Source organism: Bos grunniens, chromosome 2 (assembly GCF_055505025.1).
Source record: "Bos grunniens cultivar Pamir isolate PY7600 chromosome 2, Bosgru_T2T1.0, whole genome shotgun sequence".
In the NCBI taxonomy this organism is placed as follows: Eukaryota; Metazoa; Chordata; class Mammalia; order Artiodactyla; family Bovidae; genus Bos; species Bos grunniens.
In genome coordinates this window covers 3,536,286-3,559,681 of record NC_141166.1, presented here as the reverse complement: position 1 = coordinate 3,559,681, position 23,396 = coordinate 3,536,286, and the positions used below count along the sequence as shown (strand labels likewise).

At 46.0% G+C, this 23,396-nt stretch overlaps 1 protein-coding gene across 7 annotated transcripts in view; it reads left to right on the top strand.

The window, feature by feature from the left end:
• Positions 1 to 23,396, top strand: part of UBR4 (ubiquitin protein ligase E3 component n-recognin 4) — a 136,884-nt gene that overhangs the window by 23,286 nt on the left and 90,202 nt on the right. For all 7 annotated transcript variants that reach the window (XM_086325315.1, XM_086325310.1, XM_086325277.1 and 4 more), the window contains exons 12-29: positions 1,209 to 1,308; positions 1,437 to 1,574; positions 2,342 to 2,459; positions 3,564 to 3,751; positions 5,204 to 5,363; positions 5,482 to 5,567; positions 12,251 to 12,420; positions 13,696 to 13,978; positions 14,619 to 14,754; positions 15,621 to 15,700; positions 16,192 to 16,320; positions 17,039 to 17,221; positions 17,362 to 17,484; positions 17,580 to 17,809; positions 19,206 to 19,327; positions 20,312 to 20,409; positions 21,938 to 22,095; positions 22,846 to 23,055. In XM_086325315.1, coding sequence (XP_086181441.1) covers positions 1,209 to 1,308; positions 1,437 to 1,574; positions 2,342 to 2,459; positions 3,564 to 3,751; positions 5,204 to 5,363; positions 5,482 to 5,567; positions 12,251 to 12,420; positions 13,696 to 13,978; positions 14,619 to 14,754; positions 15,621 to 15,700; positions 16,192 to 16,320; positions 17,039 to 17,221; positions 17,362 to 17,484; positions 17,580 to 17,809; positions 19,206 to 19,327; positions 20,312 to 20,409; positions 21,938 to 22,095; positions 22,846 to 23,055 — 2,712 coding nt within the window. The remainder of the gene's footprint in view (positions 1 to 1,208; positions 1,309 to 1,436; positions 1,575 to 2,341; positions 2,460 to 3,563; positions 3,752 to 5,203; positions 5,364 to 5,481; positions 5,568 to 12,250; positions 12,421 to 13,695; positions 13,979 to 14,618; positions 14,755 to 15,620; positions 15,701 to 16,191; positions 16,321 to 17,038; positions 17,222 to 17,361; positions 17,485 to 17,579; positions 17,810 to 19,205; positions 19,328 to 20,311; positions 20,410 to 21,937; positions 22,096 to 22,845; positions 23,056 to 23,396) is intronic.

Below are 23,396 nucleotides of genomic sequence, written 5' to 3'. Positions count from 1 at the left end.
ACATTTTCAGTGACACAATTACAGGTCTGTGTTTTTAATGACTGATAGTATACCATTATATAAATATGCCATAGTTAACTGATTAACTTTTCAAACACTTATTTAGGTTGTTCCGTATAGCTTGTTTTGATAAAGTGCACTTTAATAATCCTTCTGAAACAAATCTCTGTGCACTTGTCTAGTTGTCCCCTTGGGGTCAATTTCTAAAAGTATAATTGTGCGGACAAAGGACATGCTTACTTGGTAAGTGCACTCTGCCGGGCGCCCCTGGCTGTGGCGCGCTGTGCCGCCCTCCCCGTCCTCGCTGCTGGTGGGTGGCTGTGCTCTTCCCGTGCTGGTCTCACAGGAGCGAGGCTCCTGCAGCGCCCTCACTTGTGTTGCGCTGAGCCCTCCTGTGACTGTGGTCGTTTTCATACTGCCTGGGTCATTTGCCCCAGTTTTTCCTTGGTGTTTGTACTTTCTTCTCACTGATTTACCCGAGCTCTTTGTATATTAGGTATACTGACCCTTTGTTGTGTGGTCATTTGGACAGAGAGAGTAAGTTCTACTCAGATTTAATGTAAACCTTTGTTTTTATTCTCTCCTGTCCAGATATTTTGTAAGAATTGCTGCTTTTTAGCCTTTTCTTCTCAAAAGAATGAGTTTGTAAAAAAGACTCAGTTATGTGTTTATTTTTGGCTGTGCTGGATCTCCTTGCTGCGTGGGCTTCGTCTGGCTGCGGCAGCCAGGGGCTCCTCATTGGTGGCGTCTCTTGTTGCAGAGCTTGGGCTCTAGGGCACAGGCTCACTAGTGGCACACAGACTCAGCTGCCCTTCGGCATGTGGGGTCTTCCTGGACCAGGGATCTAACACGTGTCCCCTGCTTTGGCAGGTGGATTCTTATCCACTGTACCACCAGAGAAGTTCCCAAAAGAATGGCTTTTAAATGTCAGTGTTTTTTCACATGACCCAGTAGCTTTGAATTGACAGTTTAAATTCCAGAGTTTCTTCTAGTCCAGGAGTTCTTAGCCAGAGGCTCCCTAGGCAGTCTGTAGGTGGGCTTCCGGGAGAGTGAACTTCTGAAATTATATATAGATTTTATGTTTTTGCAATTTTTTCACCCCCTGGGGAAAGGTCAGTAGAATCTTAAAGGGCCTCAAAATGGCAAAATCCATGATTGTAATTTGTTGTGAGTTGTCTTAAAGTTTGTGTTTCCCTTTGGCTTTGTAGGCATCAGGGCTTTGGGGTACTCTCAGTGATACTGGCAAACCATGCCGTCAAGCTGTTGACATCTCTTTTTCAAGACCTGCAAGTGGAGGCTCTGCATAAGGTGAGGGCTGGTCCTCAGAATCAGCTCGGTGGCCGCGGGCCCTTCTTCTGGCTAACGTGCGCTTGAACCGTCAGACTGGGTGCTTACTTCCTGTTGAGACCTAACGTTAACTCTCTCTTTACCGTCAGGGTTGGGAAGCAGATGGTCCCCCTGCAGTCCTGAGCATCATGGCCCAGAGTACCTCCATACAGAGGATTCAGCGGCTGATCGACTCTGTCCCACTGACGAACCTGCTGTTGACACTGCTCTCAACGTCCTACAGAAAGGTGGGTGGGGTCACGCCGCTGAGAATCTGTAAGGTCTTCTTATGTAGCCTTCTTAAAACAAATGGGACGGACTGCATGCCTTACTCTTTGTAAACGTATCATTTGTGGTAATGGTTTTGAAGATGAGGAAAGCTCTTAATGATTCCAGAGATTTGAATTAGCTATTGATTATCAGGACTTTCCTGGTGGCTCAGACAGTAAAGCGTCTGTCTACAATGCGGGAGACCTGGGTTCAATCCCTGGGTTGAGAAGATCCCCTGGAGAAGGAAATGGCAATCCAGTACTATTGCCTGGAAAATCCCATGGTGGGCACTGGGCACTTTGTGACAATTGGCGTGCTGAAGCCTTTCCAGCTCTTGTCCAGAGTTAGGGTTTTGGAGTGCTTTCATAGCAGTGGTACCCAGACTTTTTGTCACCAGGGACCTGTTTTGTGGAAGACAGTTTTTCCACAGATCAGCGCTGGTGTTGAGGGTGGGGTGGGATCTTAGTTTGGGGATGATTCAAGCGCGTTACAGTTACTGTGCATTTTATTTCTATTACTATTACGTCACCTCCATCTCAGAGCATCAGGCTTTTAGATCCTGGGGGTTGGAGACTCCTGTTTTAGGATAAAGCTATGAGAGTCCTGAAGGGAAGCTATTAGGAGGAATACTTCACTTGGATTTAGAAAAAAGAGATGCAGAGAAGACCGTTCACATGGTAAGAGGGCCGAAGTAGGATGGCTCATTTGGGGGTCACTGACTACAGACGCCTCGCTGTTTCCCCAGGCGTGTGTCCTGCAGCGTCAGAGGAAGGGCTCCATGAGCAGCGACGCCAGCGCCTCTACTGACTCCAACACCTACTACGAGGACGACTTCAGCAGCACGGAGGAGGACAGCAGCCAAGGTAGGCACCCTGCCCTCTCCCGGGGGCCCCGAGCACGGCAGGGCATGCCCCCAGGAGCTGCCTGGCCACCGTCCTCTCTCACTGGCCCAGCCTGGGTCTTGACTGCATGTGCCCTTAAAGGTGACCTGGTGGAATAAGTGGAGGTTGACGACTGAGTGAGTGAAGCCACTGTCAGCAAAGCTCAGATGCCTTGGTTTCTTTTCCTCCACAATCAGGATGCTTATCACTTGTTTTTGTTTCTTTGTACACTCACTCATGTGGTGAACTCCCTCCTGCTTTCTGGTTCCTAGTAACAGGCTGTTCAGCTCAGTTCTGCTCAGTCACTCAGTCGTGTCCGACTCTGTGACCCCATGGACTGCAGCACGCCAGGCCTCCCTGTCCATCACCAGCTCCCGGAGTTCACTCAAGCTCACGTCCATCGAGTCGGTGATGCCATCCAGCCATCTCACCCTCTGTCGACCGCTTCTCCTCCTGCCCTCAAACTTTCTCAACATTGGGGTCTTTTCCAATGACTCAGTTCTTTGCATCAGGTGGCCAGAGTATTGGAGCTTCAGCTTTAGCATCATTCCTTCCAAAGGACACCCAGGGCTGATCTCCTTCAGAATGGACTGGTTGCATCTCCTGGCTATTCGTAACTAGTAATTAGACCAGATTACTAGTAACATTCCCTCCTGCCTTGGTTTGGAGAGAGAGTAAAGAAAATAACCACATCAGATTGTTTCTATCCAGGTGTATGTAGTAGTGCAAAAAAGTGCGATTCTTATCTGGGGGCTTACAATTGATGACAAGTAAAAGCTTGCACTTGAGAACATTTGGCTTGTTGCCAGTAAAATAAAGTGAGGTGATTTCTATTCCTTCCTGGGGTTCTTTTAAAAAACTGTTGGTCTTGTCCAGGTGTAACTTACACACAATAAGGCACTCCATGTGCTGCCTGGGTACCTTTGTATGAGTTTTGACAAGTTTAGGCCACTGTGTATCTTCCACCATAATTTGGATACCTTGTATTCTTTTTGACTCAGGCACTTTTCCAAGGCAGGTGTACAGATACAATTTGAAAAGTGGGTAACTTCTGTTACTTTGTTAACTTTTCTCTTTCCCTGTTAGATGAGGACAGTGAACCTATCTTGGGGCAGTGGTTTGAAGAGACCATCTCCCCCAGCAAAGAGAAGGTGGCTCCTCCGCCTCCTCCCCCGTCCCCTCCCCTGGAAAGCTCTCCTCGCGTCAAGAGCCCCAGCAAGCAGGCTCCTGGCGAGAAGGGCAACATCTTGGCCAGTCGCAAAGATCCTGAGTTGGTAAGAGTGCATTTCTGAGTGGGGAAGGAGAAATGGTTTGAAGGTGTGTGAAAAGCAGATCATTGGAATAAAACCATTTTGTATGTTGAATCATTAATTTTCTGAAATTAATTTATTTTAATTGCAGGATAATTGCTTTACAATATTGTGATGGTTTTTGCCATTCATCGGCATGGATCATTAATGTTTAAAGACATTTGTACTTAGGGCTTAAGTATATTGATTATGTTTCATTAATTAACTCTTGTACTCCTGATGATGTTTCTCTGATTGAGGGTTAGTAACATAGCGTTTAGGATTAGATAGGAGTGAATTGAATCCTACTTCTGCATTTACTGACTTTATGACTTCAGGCAAGAACCTGAATTTCTCTGAGCCTGTTTTCTCTCCTGTTGTGTGGGAGTGGTTGTGCCTCCTGAGAGTGTTGTGAAGAATTAACGGGCCCGTCGCCTACGTCCAGTATGTCATGATTGGTTGCTAACTATCCGTGCAGCCAGTATTTGTGGGTGGCACACTGCGTGTTATTCCCTCTCCCGAAGCCCTATCGGTAATCAGGTCAGATACGATCTTGGCTTTTATGCAGCTTAGTGTAGTCAAGGATATGGATTTAAAACATTTACATAATAATTCAGCTTGATTCAGTTCACTCTAGTTAAATTATTACTATTCTTTTGGTCACTGCTGTGCAGCTTATCGGAGAAGGCAGTGGCACCCCACTCCAGTACTCTTGCCTGGAAAATCCCATGGACGGAGGAGCCTGGTGGGCTGCAGTCCATGGGGTCGCTAAGAGTTGGACACGACTGAGCAACTTCACTTTCATGCATTGGAGGAGGAAACGGCAACCCATTCCAGTGTTCTTGCCTGGAGAATCCCAGGGACGGGGGAGGCGGGTGGGCTGCCGTTTATGGGGTCGCACAGAGTCAGACACGACTGAAGAGACTTAGCAGTGCAGCTTATGGTATCTTAGTTCCCTGACCAGGGATAGAACCCAGGCCCTTGGCAGTGAAAGTGCACAGTCCTCACCACTGGACCGTCAGGCAATTCCCCAACTGAATTTTAATAGAGAAGTGAAGAACTGGGCATTCCAAATGTGTATAGTGATAATATAGGCTTCAGAATTGAATATATCAGTTATATCTTAGAGCTGGACAAATACAGGACCTTAGAGGAATGAAGGAAATGAGTCTGTCTGTTGGCAAATCCTGTCTTCGTACAGTACTCCGTGAAGTCTGTTGTATTAAATTGATCCACCTTTGTTTGTAATTGGTACAATCACATGAGAAAGGCTGTCATAATTAAACTTAGTCATACTGTCAGTGATTGAAATCTGAGTCTGAGTCACTGTGTTTTTCTCACGAGATCAACGGACGTATTTCACTTTGTGTTTGCATTTAGGGTTTGTGGGGGCTCTGGGCTTATGAACCTGGTATAACCTTTATGTGTTCTTTTTAGTTCTTAGGCCTGGCTTCCAACATTTTGAACTTCATCACCTCTTCCATGCTGAACTCCCGGAACAATTTTATCCGAAACTATCTGAGTGTCTCTCTTTCAGAGCACCATATGGCCACGTTGGCCAGTATCATTAAGGAGGTGGACAAGGATGGGCTCAAGGGTCAGTAGACAGGATATGTGCCTGGCGGGTGTTTTTCTAGCAGCATTTGGCTGCTGGCAGGGTGGTGCACTGTATCAGGCAGGTGCTTGAGTAATTGGTTTTCCCGCGTGTCTTCAAGGTGCGTCAGATGAGGAGTTCGCGGCCGCCCTCTACCACTTCAACCACTCCCTGGTGACCTCAGACCTCCAGCCGCCTAACCTGCAGGTGCGCGCGGCGACTGTTCGGGCCGGGAGCTCTCTCCGTCTGCACTCAGTAGGCTGCGCTTGTTTCTGTAGCTAGGGAACAGTTTGTCTTGGGATCCCCTCCCTGGAAAGAGTATTGAGAGACTACTTTAGGATGTCCCTCTGCCTGAATTAAGATCATTTCAAGAATATGAGTCCTTGAGCCCCAACTCACTCAGTAAGTTTAAAGAAAAGCAAAAGCTACAAAACCCACTCCTAATAACTAAATAGACAAGGGGGCGTTTTATTAAAAATAAGAAACGGCCAACAATGTAGGAGATGTTGAGCGCTGTTAGTGATCTGAGAGATAAGTTAAGGTGCTTGTCTTCAAAGGGTCAGGCCAGTTATAGGAGGTGCGTGTTCTTTTAGTTCTTAGGCCTAGCGTCCAGCATGTTGAACTTTATCACCTCTTCCATGCTGAACTCTCGGCACAGTTTTGTCTGAAACTATGCAAGTCTATCCCTTTCAGAGCACTGTATGGCCGTGTTGGCCAGTATCATCCAGGAGGTGAACAAGGATGGAATCAAGGTCCATGATGTGCTCCCATAGCCAACCCACCACTGAGATCAAGTCTAGGATCTTGATTGTGGACTTCTAACCCTTGTAGCTTTCTTTTCTCAGTGAAGTAGCTGATATCTGGAATCCTAAATCTTAAATTCCTCATTTCATTAGTTTCATATATGTATTTGCTTTTGGATTTAAGGAATATTTTAAAATTTAAAATTATTTGATTGCTTTTAGCAATGACATCACATTCTGTGCAGTTTTGTAGGCATTTTCCACTTAACATTATTTAGTCCTTTACTATCAGAATTCATTTCTGTAGCTTTTGTTTTGACTGCTGTGTGTATTCCACTGTGTTTGTGACTGCACCAGTTTATTCGTGTCCCTTCTGCTCCAACTGATGAACATTTGGGTTGTGTCAGTCAGATACCATTGTTATTCCAGGTGTTGTATGTTGCTTTGGCTGCACTGACTCTTGCTGAGTGGGGGCTGCTCTGGGTGCCACGCAGGCTGCTCATGGCGACCGCTTCTCCTGTGGTGGAGCAAGCGCTCCCAGCGCTTGGGCCTAGTTGCTGTGCAGCACGTGGATCTTCCTGGACCAGGGATCGAACCCATGTCCCCTGCACTGGCAGGAGGATTCTCAGCCACTGGACCCCCAGGTGTCCTGCTGCGCTTGCCCTTGTGCGTGTCCCCTGTGTGTCCCCTGTTGCAAGTGAGTCTCTTGGGAATATAAGCTGAAGTAGGATCAACAGGCTATGGAGCCCGTGACCTTGAGCAGATAACGCAGTGCTCTGTGTTGTGGCACCGAGGTCTGCTCTCAACAACAGTGTGCCAGGGGCATGGGGATCCACATTCTCTCCCAAGATTTGGCAATGTCATGTCCTGATAATAACTTTATTAGCATAGTTAGAGTTAGTGTTTCTCAGTCTTTAGTGTGCATAAGGATTCCTGGGGAATTTGTTAAAAATTCAGATTCTCAGTTAATGTGACCCCCCTGAATATTCGCCCCCAACTTTCCCCAACCAGCCCCAGTAGAATTTCATTTAGGAGATCTCCAATAATTAGTTCTAAGGTTTTTTTTTTATCACTCAGAATTTTATTTTTTAACTTTACAATATTGTATTGGTTTTGCCATATATCAACATGAATCCACCACAAGTAATACATGTGTTCCCCATCCTGAACCCTCCTCCCTCCTCCCTCCCTGTACCATCCCTCTGGGTCGTCCCAGTGCACCAGCCCCAAGCATCCAGCATCGTGCATCGAACCTGGACTGGCAACTCGTTCCATATATGATATTATACATGTTTCAATGCCATTCTCCCAAATCATCCCACCCTTTCCCTCTGCCACAGAGTCCAAAAGACTGTTCTATACATCAGTGTCTCTTTTGCTGTCTCGTATACAGGGTTATTGTTACCATCTTTCTAAATTCCATATATATGCGTTAGTATACTGTATTGGTGTTTTTCTTTCTGGCTTACTTCACTGTGTATAATAGGCTCCAATTTCATCCACCTCAGAACTGATTCAAATGTATTCTTTTTAATGGCTGAGTAATACTCCATCGTGTATATGTACCATAGCTTTCTTATCCATTCATCTGCTGATGGACATCTAGGTTGCTTCCATGTCCTGGCTTCTAAGGTTGTTAATGAAAATATTTTTATTTCAGTGGTTTCTCAGAATCAAAACACAATTTAAGGACTTGTACTTGCCCCCAAAGGGGCAAAATCCAGGAACCTATTTCATGAAGTTAAAAAACTGATTCTCACAGGGAATTGGTCCAGTGGCTAGGACTCCGAGCTTGCCCTGCAAGGGGCATGGGTTCCCTGATCGGGGAACTCAGATGCCGCATTGTGCAGCCAAAAAAACAAAACAAAAAAATTCTCACAATCTCAAGCTATTTGAGAAATCCTGAAGCATTTCTTTTGTTGTTTAAAAAGGTAATTGTAAAACCTATTTACGCTTACTTACTGGTACATGGGAAAAAATTTTTTAGCAGGAAAGAGACTATATCAATAAATAGAGTAGAAAAGCTATTGACCTGTTTAAGGTAAAGAGCAGAAAATGCTTCAGTTATAATATTGCCTGCGATAACTTCTCAGAGTGAAGTTATTGCCAAAATTATCAGCTCCTTGCCCAGATCTGACTTTATCAAGAGGTTTCAAAGGTCATAGATTTGCACTTTTCTTGGCTAAACTTTTATGTCCAAATAATGGGGAAGAAATATTTTTCTTTAGAGAATATGGGTTCTTAAGACTCCTGTGATGATACTGCTCTCTTAGCATTTTAAAAATAATTACAGACCTCGTGTGGATGTGTAGCTGGGCTGCCCATAGCTGCTGACGCTGCAGAGGAAGCCCTCAGATCTCCATTTTTCATTCCAGCTCCAGGCATGGAACTGTAAACTGTTTCCCATATTTCACTACTTTGAAGGATAGTCATTGTAGTCTGTCTGCTGTTGAGTCCCCTTCCCTTGGATATTATTTCTTTGGAGTAATGTGCAAAGTTTTCTTACTCAAGATGCCTGATTTAAGTTGCCAGATACACAGTGTCTTGTAAGGGACGTTAATAAAATGTATTGTTACTGTTACTGTTTAATACTATATTTAATATTGCATGTAAAATTATCATAACTGAATAATACTGTTACTATGGTGATCTAGGTTCATTTATAAGTATTCATTGAAAGTTATCCATGTTTCAGGTACTATTACAGGAACTGAAGAAATAAAAATGACTTGAGTTAGTGTGACTTCATGAGAACGGGGAGACAGGGTAATTAAAGGACCTAGTGTAGAGATCCAGAGAAGGCAGTGGCACTCCACTCCAGTACTCTTGCCTGGAAAGTCCCATGGATGGAGGAGCCTGGTGGGCTGCAGTCATGGGGTCGCTAAGAGTCGGACACGACTGAGCGACTTCACTTTCACTTTTCACTTTCATGCATTGGAGAAGGAAATGGCAACCCACTCCAGTGTTCTTGCCTGGAGGATCCCAGGGACAGGGCAGCCTGGTGGGCTGCCATCTATGGGGTCACACAGGGTCGGACATGACTGAAGCGACTTAGCAGTGTAGAGATCGTGGGAAATTGTTTGAATGAGGTGAAAGACAAGGAGAGTTTAAGAATTTAAGATGCTGCCAAATTTAAAATCCTTAAAACCCAAATGAGACCAGCAGGATGCTCTTGTCTTAATAGAAATAGGGAAATCAGGAAAGAGAGTTGGTTTGGGGATAAAAGGAGTGATATTGAGAACTCCGTGGCACGTTCTTCGGGTTTAAGTCGACTCAGATTGTGTTTCCTCACGCGTCACTTGTTTCTCCAGATTTCTGTTAAACGTTTTTTTATTGAGGTGCAGTTGGTTTACAGTGTTGTGTTAAGTACTGCTGTACAGTCGAGTGGTTCAGTCTTGCGTATACATTCTTTTTTAGTGTGTTCTTTTCCGTTACAGTTTATCACAGGATGTTGAGGATAGTTTCCTGTTCTGTACAGTTGGACCTTGTCTGTCCATCCTCTGTTAAAGCTCGCGTCTGGCAGCCCCGGCCTCGTGCTCCACCCGTCCTCCAGCCCTCTCCACCTTGGCAACCGCCAGTCTGTCTGCTGTGTCGTGATTCTGTTTGTGCTTCATAGACAGGTTCATTTTTGTCGTATTTTAGGGTCTCCGTGAAAGTGGTGCCGTGGGGCATTGGCCGCTCTCTTTCTGGCCTCGCTTGGCACGGTGATCCCTGGTTGCGCCCCTGTCGCTGCAGGTGGCGCTGCTCCGTTCCTGCTTGCGGCTGAGCAGCGCCCCGCGCATGCGCACTGCTCTTGTTTTAGCCATCTGCCAATGGGTGTTGAGGTTGCTTCCATGTCTCGGCTGCTGTGATGCTGCTGCTGGGAGCCTAGGGCTGCGTGCGTCTTTTTGAGTTGTGTTTTGTCTGGATGTATGCGCAGGAGTGGGGCTGTTGGGTCCTAGTTCTGCTTGTAGTGTCCTGGGAAGCTCCATCCCGTTTCCCACAGTGACCGCACCAACTTACATGCTCATGGGTCACTTAGTCACAGTTACTCGGAATGAGCCTTTGGGTTCTTTAGGTGCAGGAGGCACGATTTGCCATTTTCTGTTTTTAAAAATGAGTCATGTCAGCCCTCCAAAGTGACTTTTAGGTCCTTGCAGTCGGCGAGCCTTGGAGTTGTTTGCAGTCAAGAAAATTGAATAGCTGAAGGTGAAGCTCTCCTTTACTAAAGGAGTAAGCTGAAGACAGCTTAGCGGAGGCATCGTCTATGTGGTTGTATTATTTCCTTTGTCAGTATGTTAGATTCTGTAGTCCTTCTCAATCAAATGAGAAAAACTGTATTATCAGTATTATAAATTTGAATAAAATAGTCACCATTACTGCTTTTGAAAAAAAAAAACCACCACTTTAAATAGTGAAATTTTGAGGTGCCAGAGGGATGATGATGTCTTAGAAAATAGTGGGAAATGTGAGTCTGAAATTCAGGAGTTAGAAACTGAAGATGGATGCTGCAGCTTTGGGGATGGCCCACTGGGCGGCCATCAGTGAAGTGTGAGAAACAGGGAGACGGTGGGCCCAGCAGGAGCGATGAGGCCGAGGCTCCCCTCGGGTGCGGCGGGAGCGGCGGGGAAGGGCGCTTGGAAGGTGTCCAGGGGTGCGTCGGGCCGGGCTCCGCTCCGTCCTGACTCAGACTTGCTCCTTAGGAAGTCAGGTCTTCCTTGGAGCTCGTCAATGCGAGGGGTGGGGAAAGCCGGTTCCTGAGGAGCGTCGGCTTGTTTGTCACGGCTCTGAGCCCTAACCCATCTGACACGAGGCAGACAAGCTCCCTTAGCGGTGGTGAGTGGCAGAGTAGACGCAGCCACAGTCCTCTCGCCGAGCTCCTGGTTTCGGTGTTGCCGTGCTTCCTCTTGTTGCTGTCCACAGAGGCACAGCTTTACAGTCATCAGAACGTCGATGTGTCCCTTGTTTCTGCTTTTTCAACTTTATGATTTTGTATCTGTGTGTGACATAACATATACAGAGCATGTTTTTATGTTCACTGGTCTCTGTGGTTGCCACCACCATGGCTGCATGTGCCTTGATTTTACTTTTTATTACCAGTGGTGCTCCAGTGAAGACTTTGGCCATAGATCAGACATGTTTATTTATTTTTTGAATTGTTTTCTTGAGTCAGGAATGGAGAAGTTAGTCATCATGTCTTTGTTGAGCATAAGGATTAAGAATGTGGGTTTTAGAGAGAAACTTGGCTTGTCGCTTGGTGATCCTTTGGCTTTGGTCATGTTGCTAAGCCACCCTGAGCTCTGGCCCTCAGCAGTGCAGCGGAACACACCGCGTCTGACGTCACAGCTCGAGTGTTTAGTGTCACAGTCTCCATACAGCACTTACCCCACGTAACCCGCTAGTACATGGGAGCTATGCTCGATATCCATGACTTTTTGAACATTATCGAGGAATAGGGTCCTCTCGGATGTTTTTTTACAAGAGTATAATTTAGTTTGGCAGACTTCAAAATTTATCCTATGTCCTGAGGTAACCATGATTTGTGCTTTCTAAAGCCAAATGAGAAAGCAGGCATTTGTCTGGTTTTTCCACTGGCATCCTGCTCAGTTTGTGTGTGTGTTTGAGGAGATAAATTGCAGCTTAGATAACTGAGCTGAAAGTAAAGCTCATTTGAAAGACATGCTACAAGCTACAACTGGAGGCAGAGACAACGACCTGATTAATTCTAGATGCCGTGACATCTTAGAGGCAGAATTTCTCTGCTAATGCTATTAATACAAGTTGTTGGCCCTCTTAAGTTGTTGGAGCTCCCCCTTTGGAGTGTTATTTGTAGTACATAAGTGACTTGAAAGGAAAACTGTTAGCCATTACAGTTGAAGTTTTCTTTCAAAGACACTGCCCGTTGAAACTGACCCTGATTCTGCTGTCTCCGCGCACGTCTCCTTTTGGGGACCAGATTGCTGACACTAGTTAACTGTCTTTGTTAGTGGGGTTAGATTAGTACTTTTGCCTTTGTATTTTTCTCATGTGTGGAATGACCTTTTGGGGCTGCTTCTGAATCTGAATTTCTGTGTCCTCCTTTCTCTAAAGGACTCTTTGTCAGTGTTAAAAAGCAACCTCCTTCCCTGCCTTTTTCCCTAATGGCCTCTTGTATGTCTTTCATGTTAGAACACACTGCTGCAGCAGCTGGGAGTTGCTCCTTTCTCTGAGGGCCCGTGGCCCTTGTACATTCACCCTCAGAGCCTCTCTGTGCTTTCACGCCTCCTGCTCATCTGGCAACATAAAGCCAGCGCTCAGGGTGACCCTGACGTCCCTGAATGCCTCAAAGTTTGGGACAGGTAAGATGACTCCAACAGAAGCCCTACGGAGAAGGCTGCTATTTAAAATCTGTTTGACTGATTTATAGTTCATCTGCGGCCCTGAGATGGTACTCTGATGATAGGCTTAAAGTGGCAAGGGTGGAGGAGTATGTTTCTGATGGGGGGATTTGGGAGGAGCTGGGGGGCTATTTAAAAAACAGATATACGTAAACTAGGGTCTGGAAACAGAATCTTCCCTTCAGCACATGGAGGATTTGATTGCAGTTATGAGAGAGAACCTGAATCCGGAACATAAACCAGTTTCATCCTGACCTGGTTTTTTGGAAAGAGAGGGAGCAGGGACGCCAACTCTGTCTTGGTTATTTTGCTTTCGACACAAAACCACTTAGAGTGACTTGCAGTCTTTTTTGGACAACTTTTAAAGAATATTTTTACTTGGGGGAAGCTCAGATTAATCATCTAAATCCTCTTTAGATGGACCTGTATTTGCCATTTTTGTTTACATGGTTGGGAGTCTTCAAAGCAGTTAGTTTTCCTAAAAGGCTTTGTTTTCCTCTTTCCCAGTCCATGATCAAATAGCTCTACTGCTGGATTTGAGAAATCATAAACCCCCGTGAATGCCAGACATGCACTCTATTTTTCCTGGTGGAATCTTGCAAGAAGGCCAGAAGGTGGAGGGTAGGGAAGTGGTGAGGGAAACCCTTATTAGAATACAAGCCTATCTCCTGATGGCCAAAGGCAGGGAAAATAGCTGGCACATTTATTCCTTTTTTGCATGAAAGGTTTTCTCACAAGTTCTCTAAATAGTGTAAATTATGTGTTGCTTTTTAATGCATTGAGTTATTTTCAACTATTACCATGTTGTGATTTTTAACCTGTAGTATGAATTCTCAAAATGAGAAATAATCTGTAGAATCAGATGACAGAGAAAAAGGTAGTTGAAATGTTTCTGTCTACCTGGACTTATTAATTAAAGAAAAAAAAAAGCCACCTTTTGGAGAGCTTGTAGTTCTTTTTCATTGCCAGAAATGGCAGCGTGGGAGTTAACACTGCTGTGGCCACAGTTAATGTTGTTGAAGGGTTGTTGAAAATGCTTTTGTGGCCAAATCTAGCCTTTTTGTAGCCAAGATTTAATTTTTATCTTCACATTACATGTAGCTTCTTGTCTCCCTTAATTTGTTCTCTTCATGCCTGGGTTTAAGAAATCTGCCTTTTCTGGCACTGGACACTGTAACTCTTGGGGGGTGTTCTGACTTTTCCCTACCAGACATATTCTCCTCTCCTCTGTGGTAGGTTTTTGTCGACCATGAAGCAGAATGCCCTGCAAGGGGTGGTGCCCGCTGAGACGGAGGATTTGAACGTGGAGCACTTGCAGCTGCTGCTCCTCATTTTCCACAACTTCTCTGAGAAAGGCCGGCAGGACATCCTGACGCTCTTTGTGCAGATCACCCAGGAGCTGAGTGCCAGCATGGATGCCCAGATGCGCTCTGTGCCTCTCATCCTGGCTCGCCTGCTTTTGATCTTTGATTATCTGCTTCATCAGTACTCCAAAGCCCCCATGTATCTATTTGAGCAGGTACAGAGGAACACGTTCTTTTTGCTTTACAGCTGTTCCTGAGATCTTTGTTATTCTCAAATTATCACGTCCCAAACCAAAGTGACCTGTTCACTTGCGGTTTCGGGTGTCCATTGTGGTGTGTTTAAGCACCCTGAGGAGGACGCCTGGGACTTTGTCTCTCTAAACACTTTATGTTCAGCCAGAAGCGATACACGTGCATTTATTTCATTGGTTGTGTTTGCTGAGATTGGATCATAGGTTCTGTTCACAGGTGTCCTTCTTTGAACTGCCCCACTGTACGTGTGTCGAGCACAGCGCTGTGAGTGTCAGGCCTCAGTTAGTTTACTAGTGGTTCAGTGATGGTCGAGCAGTACATTTTATGGATTAGTAAATTGCTTTGTTTCAGGGAACCAAAATGAGAATGGGAGGGCCGTTTAAGGATTATTACAGGCAGTGTTTCTGACCGTGCTTCATTACACACTGTTCCCTTTATACTCTGGCAAAAAGGTGCTTCCCAAAAGAAGTCACAGAAAAATCTAAAATTTTATTTTGGTTAAGTTTCCCAGACTTTGCTGTGTCAATCTGATATCATGCCTGGAGTGAGAAGCAGAATGTTGACTGTGTCTCTTTCTTAATTTGAATCTTTGTGTTTTAAAAGGTGCAGCATAACCTGCTTAGTCCTCCTTTTGGGTGGGCAAGTGGATCCCAGGACAGCAGCAGCCGCCGGACGACCACCCCTCTCTATCATGGGTTCAAAGAAGTAGAAGAAAACTGGTCTAAGCATTTTTCATCAGGTCAGAAAGAAGACTGTCGATAAGAAACTTCCTGATTCTCATGGGAGGGGCTGAATTTCGAGGTTGGGGCATCCTTGAGAACTTTTGGTCATTGGTATAGTCTGAGATACCTATGGATTCAAAACTCTTGGTGGAAACAGACCCTCACATATCCCACGTTTTTTTAAAAGCAAAAAAACATCTAAGATGTGAGGAGTTGGAATCCTCTGCTCCTAGTGTGCCGTATGTATATTCTTGCCACTCTGGGTGACAGCGTTCAGATTTCTCTTAGGGACATGGTTCTCACCGAGAGGCTGGTTTCTTTGGGTCATGGTCTTCAGACAGCGGGAGCTGTGGTTTCTCCCCAGTGTTTCGCACATGGCAGTGGTCCATGCTTTTAGTAAGGCTCCTCTCACGTGCATTGCACGTGTTTGCTTGCATCTGAGGGTCGTTAAATATAAAGTGTATTTGGTGGACGTGTTCATCAAGCCCTAACTGAGTTATCGTCACTGGGGTCTCTTAGTGGTTGGCCCCTTTGATATGGGGAGGCAGCATTTAAGACTACCAGTCTCATGATAGTTCTGTCGATTCGTGTGATGATCATAGAACAGAAGTTAACTCCTGGAACAGAAGTTGTCAACTGGGGGAGACGTATTTGGTTGTCACAGCTGGGAGGCCGCTGCTGGCCATCGGGGGATGGGAGCCGGGATGGTGCTCAGCATCGTGTTGTGCAGAGGGTAGTTCCCCTCAGCAGAGAGTCCTCTGGCCCAGAGTGTCAGTGGGTCATGCCAAGCGTGGGAAACCCTGGTCCAAAGTGTCTTTTTGCTTTTCGTACTTGTTTGACTTAAGAGTGGAACCGTTCTTTCAGTAAGCACATTGCTTTTCAGATGCCGTCCCGCAACCCAGATTCTACTGTGTCCTGTCCCCAGAAGCCTCAGAGGATGATTTGAACCGACTTGATTCTGTGGTACCCAGAATTTAAAAATCCCGTTTTGCATGTGGGTTAGGTGGTGTCCACCAAAATCAGGCTATTAGGAGGAAAGGGAATGATGTAACTTTCTGTAAGGAGTGAATTTAGTCTGTATTAGGATTTGAGCTTTTTCTAAAAGGAAAATGTTTTGAGATTTATTTGCTGGACTCCAATTTGGCAGTAGGGGATGTCCTTCCTGGCAATTGACATCTCTGACAGATTATTTCTAAAGCTGTCTGTGTTAGCGTTTTCACAGGCAGCTATTTTAATGGACAAAATAGTTGTTTCAGTCTAATGCCTGCACTTGTGTGCTCACAATATAATCCATAAGCTGAGTTGGTCCATGAGGGGAACTCTAGCTGCAGTGAGACATTAATAACTGTTTGGAATGAGCTGTTTGTCAATCCTGAGGTTAAGTGGTAGTGTATGGGTAGTAGGAAAAAATATTTCACAAAATAAGAGAAAACGATTGTCTGTCTTGATATTAGGCCTGTGATGTCCTCTTCTCCAAGCTCGTCAAGTATGATGAGCTGTACACTGCATTGACGTCCCTGCTGGCAGCTGGGTCCCAGCTTGATACAGTCAGGAGGAAGGAAAACAAGAATGTAACAGCCCTGGTAAGACCATGGCAGCCTGGGCTAATTATGAAGGGTTTGGCATGTGTCTGACTATTGGGGAGCAGTCTACCAGGAATTTCCTTCTGGGATCTAGTCAGCCTTTTTGGCTTTTCTTTTTGGTTAACATTGAGAGGAATGTGACTTTGAGAGGAAGGGTCACCTCAGTTCTTATCTCCTGATGTACCTCCTGAGTGCTGGTTGATATATGATATTGGAAGTGGCCCCATGAATGTGTCTCGTACCTGTAGGATTCATAACAGCAGTTAAGACCACAGAAAGGGCCTGCTGAAGGCAGTGTCTTGCTCTCTTTCAGTCACTTGGTAAATTACTGGGGAGCCAGGGACTGAGAATTGCTTTCTTGGCCTGTGAAATGTACAGAATGTGGGACAGATTTTATATGTATGTAAAAAGTGTGTTTTACCCTTTTCTGCTTTGGGTATATTCCCTGGGAAGACCCAGTGAGCTGACTTAAGAGCCAAATCTCAGTTGAAAATTGGGACTGCACCCTGTTCTGCTTTAAAAATTATATTGATATTTGGATCAGTTTTTATTGTTAGGGAGATCTTGAAAGAGTAAAGTCGCTTAGTGGTGTCCGCATCTTTGCAACCCCATGGACTGGTAGCCTACCAGGCTCCTCCATCCATGGGATCTCCATGGGAGATCTTGAGGCAGTACCAAAAGCTCCTGCCTCTGAGATTGCTGTTTTTGCTTCTTGTAGGAAGCCTGTGCCCTTCAATATTACTTCTTGATACTGTGGAGGATCCTGGGCATTTTGCCACCATCGAAAACTTACATGAACCAGTTGGCCATGAACTCGCCAGAGATGAGTGAATGTGACATCCTGCACACCCTGCGGTGGTCGTCCCGCCTCCGGATCAGTTCCTATGTCAACTGGATAAAGGTACCGCTGAGCCTGCTGCTGTAGGGTAGTCAGTCAGCAGGGTCTAATTCGGGAAACTTAATTTAAGTTTAAGGCTGAGGGGGACGCCTCAGACCCTGCCTGTTTTGCTCTCCTGAACACTTTTTTCTTGCTGTAAATAGGACCACCTTATCAAACAGGGAATGAAGGCTGAACATGCTGGTTCTCTCCTAGAACTGGCATCTAGCAAGTGCAGCTCCGTGAAATATGACGTTGACATTGTAGAGGAGTACTTTGCCCGACAGGTATGTGAGTTTGGGGTCCGTAACGACAGAACTTGGCTTATGCTGCGGGTTTTTTTTTTGCCACAACTAACTAAGATCTTGGGTATCTTTTAAAGATCTCGTCCTTCTGTAGCATCGACTGTACCACCATCTTGCAGCTGCATGAAATTCCCAGCCTGCAGTCCATCTACACCCTGGACGCTGCTGTCTCCAAGGTCCAGGTCTCTCTGGACGAGCACTTCTCTAAGGTGGCCGCCGAGACCGACCCGCAGAAGTCCTCTGAGGTCACCAAGAACCTGCTGCCCGCCACGCTGCAGCTCATTGACACCTATGCCTCTTTCACCAGGTGGGCGGGCCATCTGCCCAGAGATGTCGGAGATGGGGAAAGTAAATGCTTGGGTGGTTTACTTTCCTGTGTAAATATTTTCTAGCATTTTTCTTGTATGGTGCAGAGAGGTAATGCAGTTTTTCCAAACAGTATACTTCCCGTTATTCACTGAGGTGAAGCTCTTTAAACCTCACGGGACATAGGCAGAGAAGACATTTTCTTACTATTTATCTGTTTGGCTGGGTCGGGTCGGGTCTTAGTTGCAGCCCTCGGGGTCGTCCTGTGTCATGGGGGGTCTTTTGCTGCAGCCTGTGGGCTCCCCACTTGCAGCGTGTGGGCTCTCTGGTTGTGGTGCAGGGCTTAGTTGCCCTTTGCCACGTGGGGTCTTAGTTCCCTGACCAGGGATCAAACCCTCGTCTCTTGCATCGCCAGGCAGATTCTTAACCACTAGACCACCAGGGACTTTGAAATCCTGAGAAAAACCTTTTCTTAATGAGTTAGAGAGTATTTTGAAACCCAGTCCTTCTATAATAAACATTGCAAATTGCACACCCTGTGGACTTCCTTTGTTTGTTTTGCATAGTGTTTAAATATTTTAGAATTCACTTTCAGTGCATAAGAATCGGTAGTTTATTCTCCGTTCACAAGACGTCTGGCTTTTCTTCCGTTGGAAGGACTGGCAAAACTGCCTGTCTCCCGTGTGACGGAGCGCACCGCCGCTGAGGACTGGCTCCTTCTCCTTTGCTGTTCTGACCCGGCCCCTTTTCGCTCGCTTACTTTTTCTGGTCCCTGGAGGATTTCACTCTTCAGTTCCTGTTTTATGGGACGTTGTTGCTGAAAGGGACTTGGATCATTGTAAAACTTAACGTGTCTTTTAGTGTGAATGCCTTGCAGTAGACAGAAGACTGTTGCTTGAGGCAAAATTTTTGGACGGATGTGAGCAGTAAACTTGAGTAGCAGCAATGAGTGCGCACTATGGGCCAGTTAGGTTTTCGGGCGTGGTGGGTTCAGCAGTTAGCAACGCTGTGAGTCACTGCCCTTTGAGAGTGTCTAGGCTGTAATCGGCCCATTCCTGATATTACACGTTCCCGGGCAGATAACTTTGGGAAGTGTTGTTTGTTTGTTTAAGAAAAAATAATACTTCTCAGAGCCTGTGATATGTACAGTGCCTGAGGCCAGGACAAGTAGGGTAGATAATGTTTTGTGAGCATTTCCAAGGATGGCATGTTCTTTGGGAAGTAATTACCCTTTGGCATTCTTAGGAGACCCAAAGGGGCAGGCACTGGCAGCTGCACTTAGAGGATCAGGAAACGGAGCTGCAGGTCTTCCATTTGCCTGGGGTTGCTTTTTTTTCCTAACCAGAATGTCACTAGGTTCCTTCAGCTTTGACATAGTTCCTTCTTTTTTCCTCCAGAGCCTATTTGCTACAGAACTTTAATGAGGAGGGATCCACTGAAAAGCCTTCCCAGGAGAAGCTGCACGGCTTTGCTGCTGTTTTGGCCATTGGCTCTAGTAGGTGCAAGGCGAACACTCTGGGTAAGTGAGCGAGCTTCTGGATAAGACTGCAGACCGCTGTGGCTGGTAGTGCTGTTTCTCCCTTGCTGCCTGTTTACTGCATCTACCATTTATTGGGATCTTCCTGTGTGTCGAGCACTGACATAGGTTTATCTGTGCTGATCTTTGCAGTGATCCTGTGAGGTGAGTTTTATCATCATCCTCCATTACTCATTAGGAAACTGAGACTTAGGTTATTTGCCCATATCCTACATTTTGCAAGTGGCAGAGCTGGAATCCAAGCCAAGATTAGTTGGTTCCAAGGTGTTAAGCTCTTTGACTGTTGGAAAGATCTTTGTTCTCCTTTCCATTTATAGAGATTAGGAAGACTATTGAGCTACTGCTTCACGCTTGGGAAAACTTCTTCCTTGTGTTAGGAATGGTCTGGTAGAAATTTGGGATGGGAAATCAGAAGGACTTGAGCAGGATTGGCGTTAAGTGTAATAGTTATCCTTTAAAATGTACAGGCATTTGTATATTCCTGCATTTCACGGTTTAAGTACCCTTTTAATGTTCAAATAGTCTCACTTGTAGAAATTTAATTTCATTACTTCGTTGACTACTGTTCTTGATGTGCATTAATGTTCCCTGCCCTCAATATCTGTTTCGGAGAAAAGAGATGGAAGTGCTGCCTGTCCGTAGAGGGTCTAGATGTTGAATAGTGACTTGCAGTGACTTGCTGTCCCTTTGCATCTTTTTTCAGTTGTCTTCTTTACTCGCAAGGTTAGAAAGTGAATATGATGGGGAGTGAAAATCTTATAATTGAGATCGTTAGTTGTTAAGCAGTTAGTAGTTTCTTGGACATGGTGCCGCTATTCAAATATGCTTCTAAGCTCTCTTACTAATTATTTTGACAACCTGGGCTGTAGTGTGTTTCTCTCTGCATTGGGGTTGGCTTTTAAAATGCTGTGTGGTGTTCTCTGTCTCTCTCTCGTGGTGATTCCTTGTCCTTTCTGTTGCCTCCAGGTCCAACGCTGGTTCAGAATCTACCATCATCAGTTCAGACTGTGTGTGAATCCTGGAACAACATCAGCACCAACGAGTTTCCCAACATTGGGTCCTGGGTGAGTGTCCGTCTGCCCGGGAGTAGAACTTCGGAGCCCTGTCTGGTTTCTGTGTTCTGTTCGTATTCTTTAGGCTTAACTGGCTGCCAGGAGATCTTAACCTGCTGCAGTATTTGCTGTGGCTGAACCCGTAGTCAAGTCCTTGAATTACCCAAATGCTACTCGTGATCATTTTGCCAAGAATAAGAAGTATGTTATTGTGTTATAGGATAACCACTTTATTACAGTGGAGTCTTGAGCAGTACAGGGCTGTGAACGGCATGTGCCCATTTACACACTATTGTTTTCACTAAGTCTGGGCTGCAGTACTAAATGATCTGTGGTTGGTTGAATCCACGGATGTGGAACTGCACGTATGGAGGGCTGACTGTAACGTTATACATGGATTTTCGACTGCATGGATGGTCAACACCCCAACCCCTGTGGTATTCGAGGGTCAACTGCTAGGACCTTCAGGTTCTTCATCTGTTAAATACTGGGAGGTGAAGATCAAGGATATTAAATATAAAGTGCCTAGCACATTCTCTGGCACGTGAATTGTCAGTAAATGTTAACTGTTTCCTTTCCCTTTTAGGTTATATGTCAAGAACCTGCTCCTTCTGTCATCATTTTATGGGGTAGCATTTAAGTTCTCTAGGCTTTCAGAAGACTGTTGTGTCTTCTGTCAGTTCCCTTGATCTTCCTGTGTGCTGCCCTCAGGTTAACCTCTGTTAACAGATTATTGTCTTATTACAGTTCTTGGGAAAAACAAGTGTTATAATCTTATTATCCTTGCTTTGTAATTGTGACCTCTATTTACATCACCCGGAGCTGTAGTGCAAGGGTAATTAAGATATTTGTAATGGGGAACCAGATACATTGTGAAATCCTGATCTTTCCCAGTTATTAGAGGCAAACAAGCATAGTTTTAATATTAAATATAATATATCCTAATTATTTGAAAAGTGGTATTGGGTGTCTTAAACTTTGTAGTAACTAAATTTTAGCTCAACTTTAACTTTTCTGTTTAAAAGACCTTATCTCCTTGTGGCCGTGTCAGCTGCCCCTTGCTGTGTGGGCTTCCCTCTAGTTGCAGCGAGGGGGACGGCCCTTTGTTGCGGCGCGCAGGCTCCTCATTGCGGTCACTTTGATGGAGTGATGGAGCGGGCTCTAGGGCACGCGGGCCTCAGGAGCTGGGGTTCCCAGGCCCTCGAGCACAGGCTCAGTAGTGGCACCGCACGGGCCGAGCTGCTCCAGGGCGTGTGGGGCCCTCCTGGACTAGGGGTCGAACCAGTGTGCGCTGTACCGCGAGGCGGACACTAAGCCGCTGAGCCGCCAGTGGTTTAAGATTTTAACTCAACTTGTACTAACTAAAATTTGCTAACTGCTTCCTTCACTCCACTCCACTCTCCTTCCCGGGGTGACTCAGTGTATACTGAATAGAGTCCTAGTCTATGAACCCCAGTGGGGCCTTGGATTTTCTCTTTGCTCGTGTAAGCATCTGGAGACGGGTGGTCTCTCCATTTATGTCTGCTTTGCCTCCTTGCAGCGCAACGCCTTCGCCAATGACACCGTCCCTTCCGAGAGCTACATCAGTGCTGTGCAGGCTGCCCACCTGGGGACGCTCTGTGGCCAGAGTCTGCCCCTGGCTGCGTCCCTGAAGCACACGCTCCTCTCCCTGGTCAGGCTGACTGGAGACCTTATCGTGTGAGTACCAGCTGCATAGCCCTGCATGCTCTCCAGGCCTGTGCTCTGTCATAGCCGCAGGAAGACGGTGAGAGTTACGTTAACTGCAGGATAGTGCTGCTTGTGCCTGCTTCTGCAGCAGAGAGCGCCTGGGCTTTAGAGAGTGAGTGTCTCCGTGGAAGGGTTTTGAACGTAGATGTGGAGGGCTCCAGAGGACCTCCCCCTCTTTATGTGTAGTGTGTTTCAGAAAAAGCACGCTGGCTTTAAATCATATTGTGACGTGGAGGTGCTCTGGGTTTAAGTTTCCACATGACGATGACGTATTTGAAGTCATGCTTCTCCAGGTTCATGTGGAACTTAGATACTGCCGCCGTGGGGACTAGGGCAGGCTTCCGGTACATAGATCACGAGTAAAGTCCTGTATCTCATTGCCTTAAAAGTGATCCAGATTCCTGCCAGTTCTTCTAGAAAGGTTGTCTTAGAGGGTTACTAGCTTAGGTTGCAGTAAATTTTCTTTTCTGAATATTACAGAATACATCTTATGTAATTAATTTAACATTTTAATAAGTTGATTTTGCAAATGGAAATGATTTTAACTTCTGATACAGTGATGAGAAAGGAGACCATGAAGTTGCATGACTGTGCCTGTTTGAAAAACAACTGTCCAAGGAAAAAAGCCCTTCCCAATACATGATTGGCTTGCCCTCTCCTCCCCTTGCAGCTGTTCAGAGGAGTATATTCACTGATTTGATTCTGTTTTCTTTGCTGAAGTTGGTCCGATGAGATGAACCCGCCACAGGTAATCCGGACACTGCTCCCCCTTCTTCTGGAGTCGAGCACTGAGAGTGTGGCTGAGATCAGTAGCAACTCCCTGGAGCGTGTCCTGGGCCCCGCGGAGTCCGATGAGTTCTTGGCTCGTGTGTATGAGAAGCTCATCACTGGCTGCTACAACATTCTGGCCAACCACGCGGATCCCAATAGGTGAGCCCGCCTGGGGAGCAGCGTCCGCTTCCTGTGACCGCCTGCTGCTCTCAGTGAGATACACCAGCACTTGCTTCTCTCTCATTCATTAACAGCCTACGATTGTGCCTTTTTAAAAATTTAATTCTGGTTCTGCTGGTTGCACTGGGTCTTCGCTGCTGCGCATGGGCTTTGGTGTGAGGACTTCTGTTGCGGTGACGTCTCGCTGTGGAGCGCGGGGATTTCAGGAGCTGTGTCTCTCAGGCTTAGTTGGCCCGAGGGATGTGGGACCTTAGTGCCCAGACCAGGGACTGAGCACGTGCCCCCTGCGTTGGCAGGTGCCTCCTTAACCCGGGGCCACC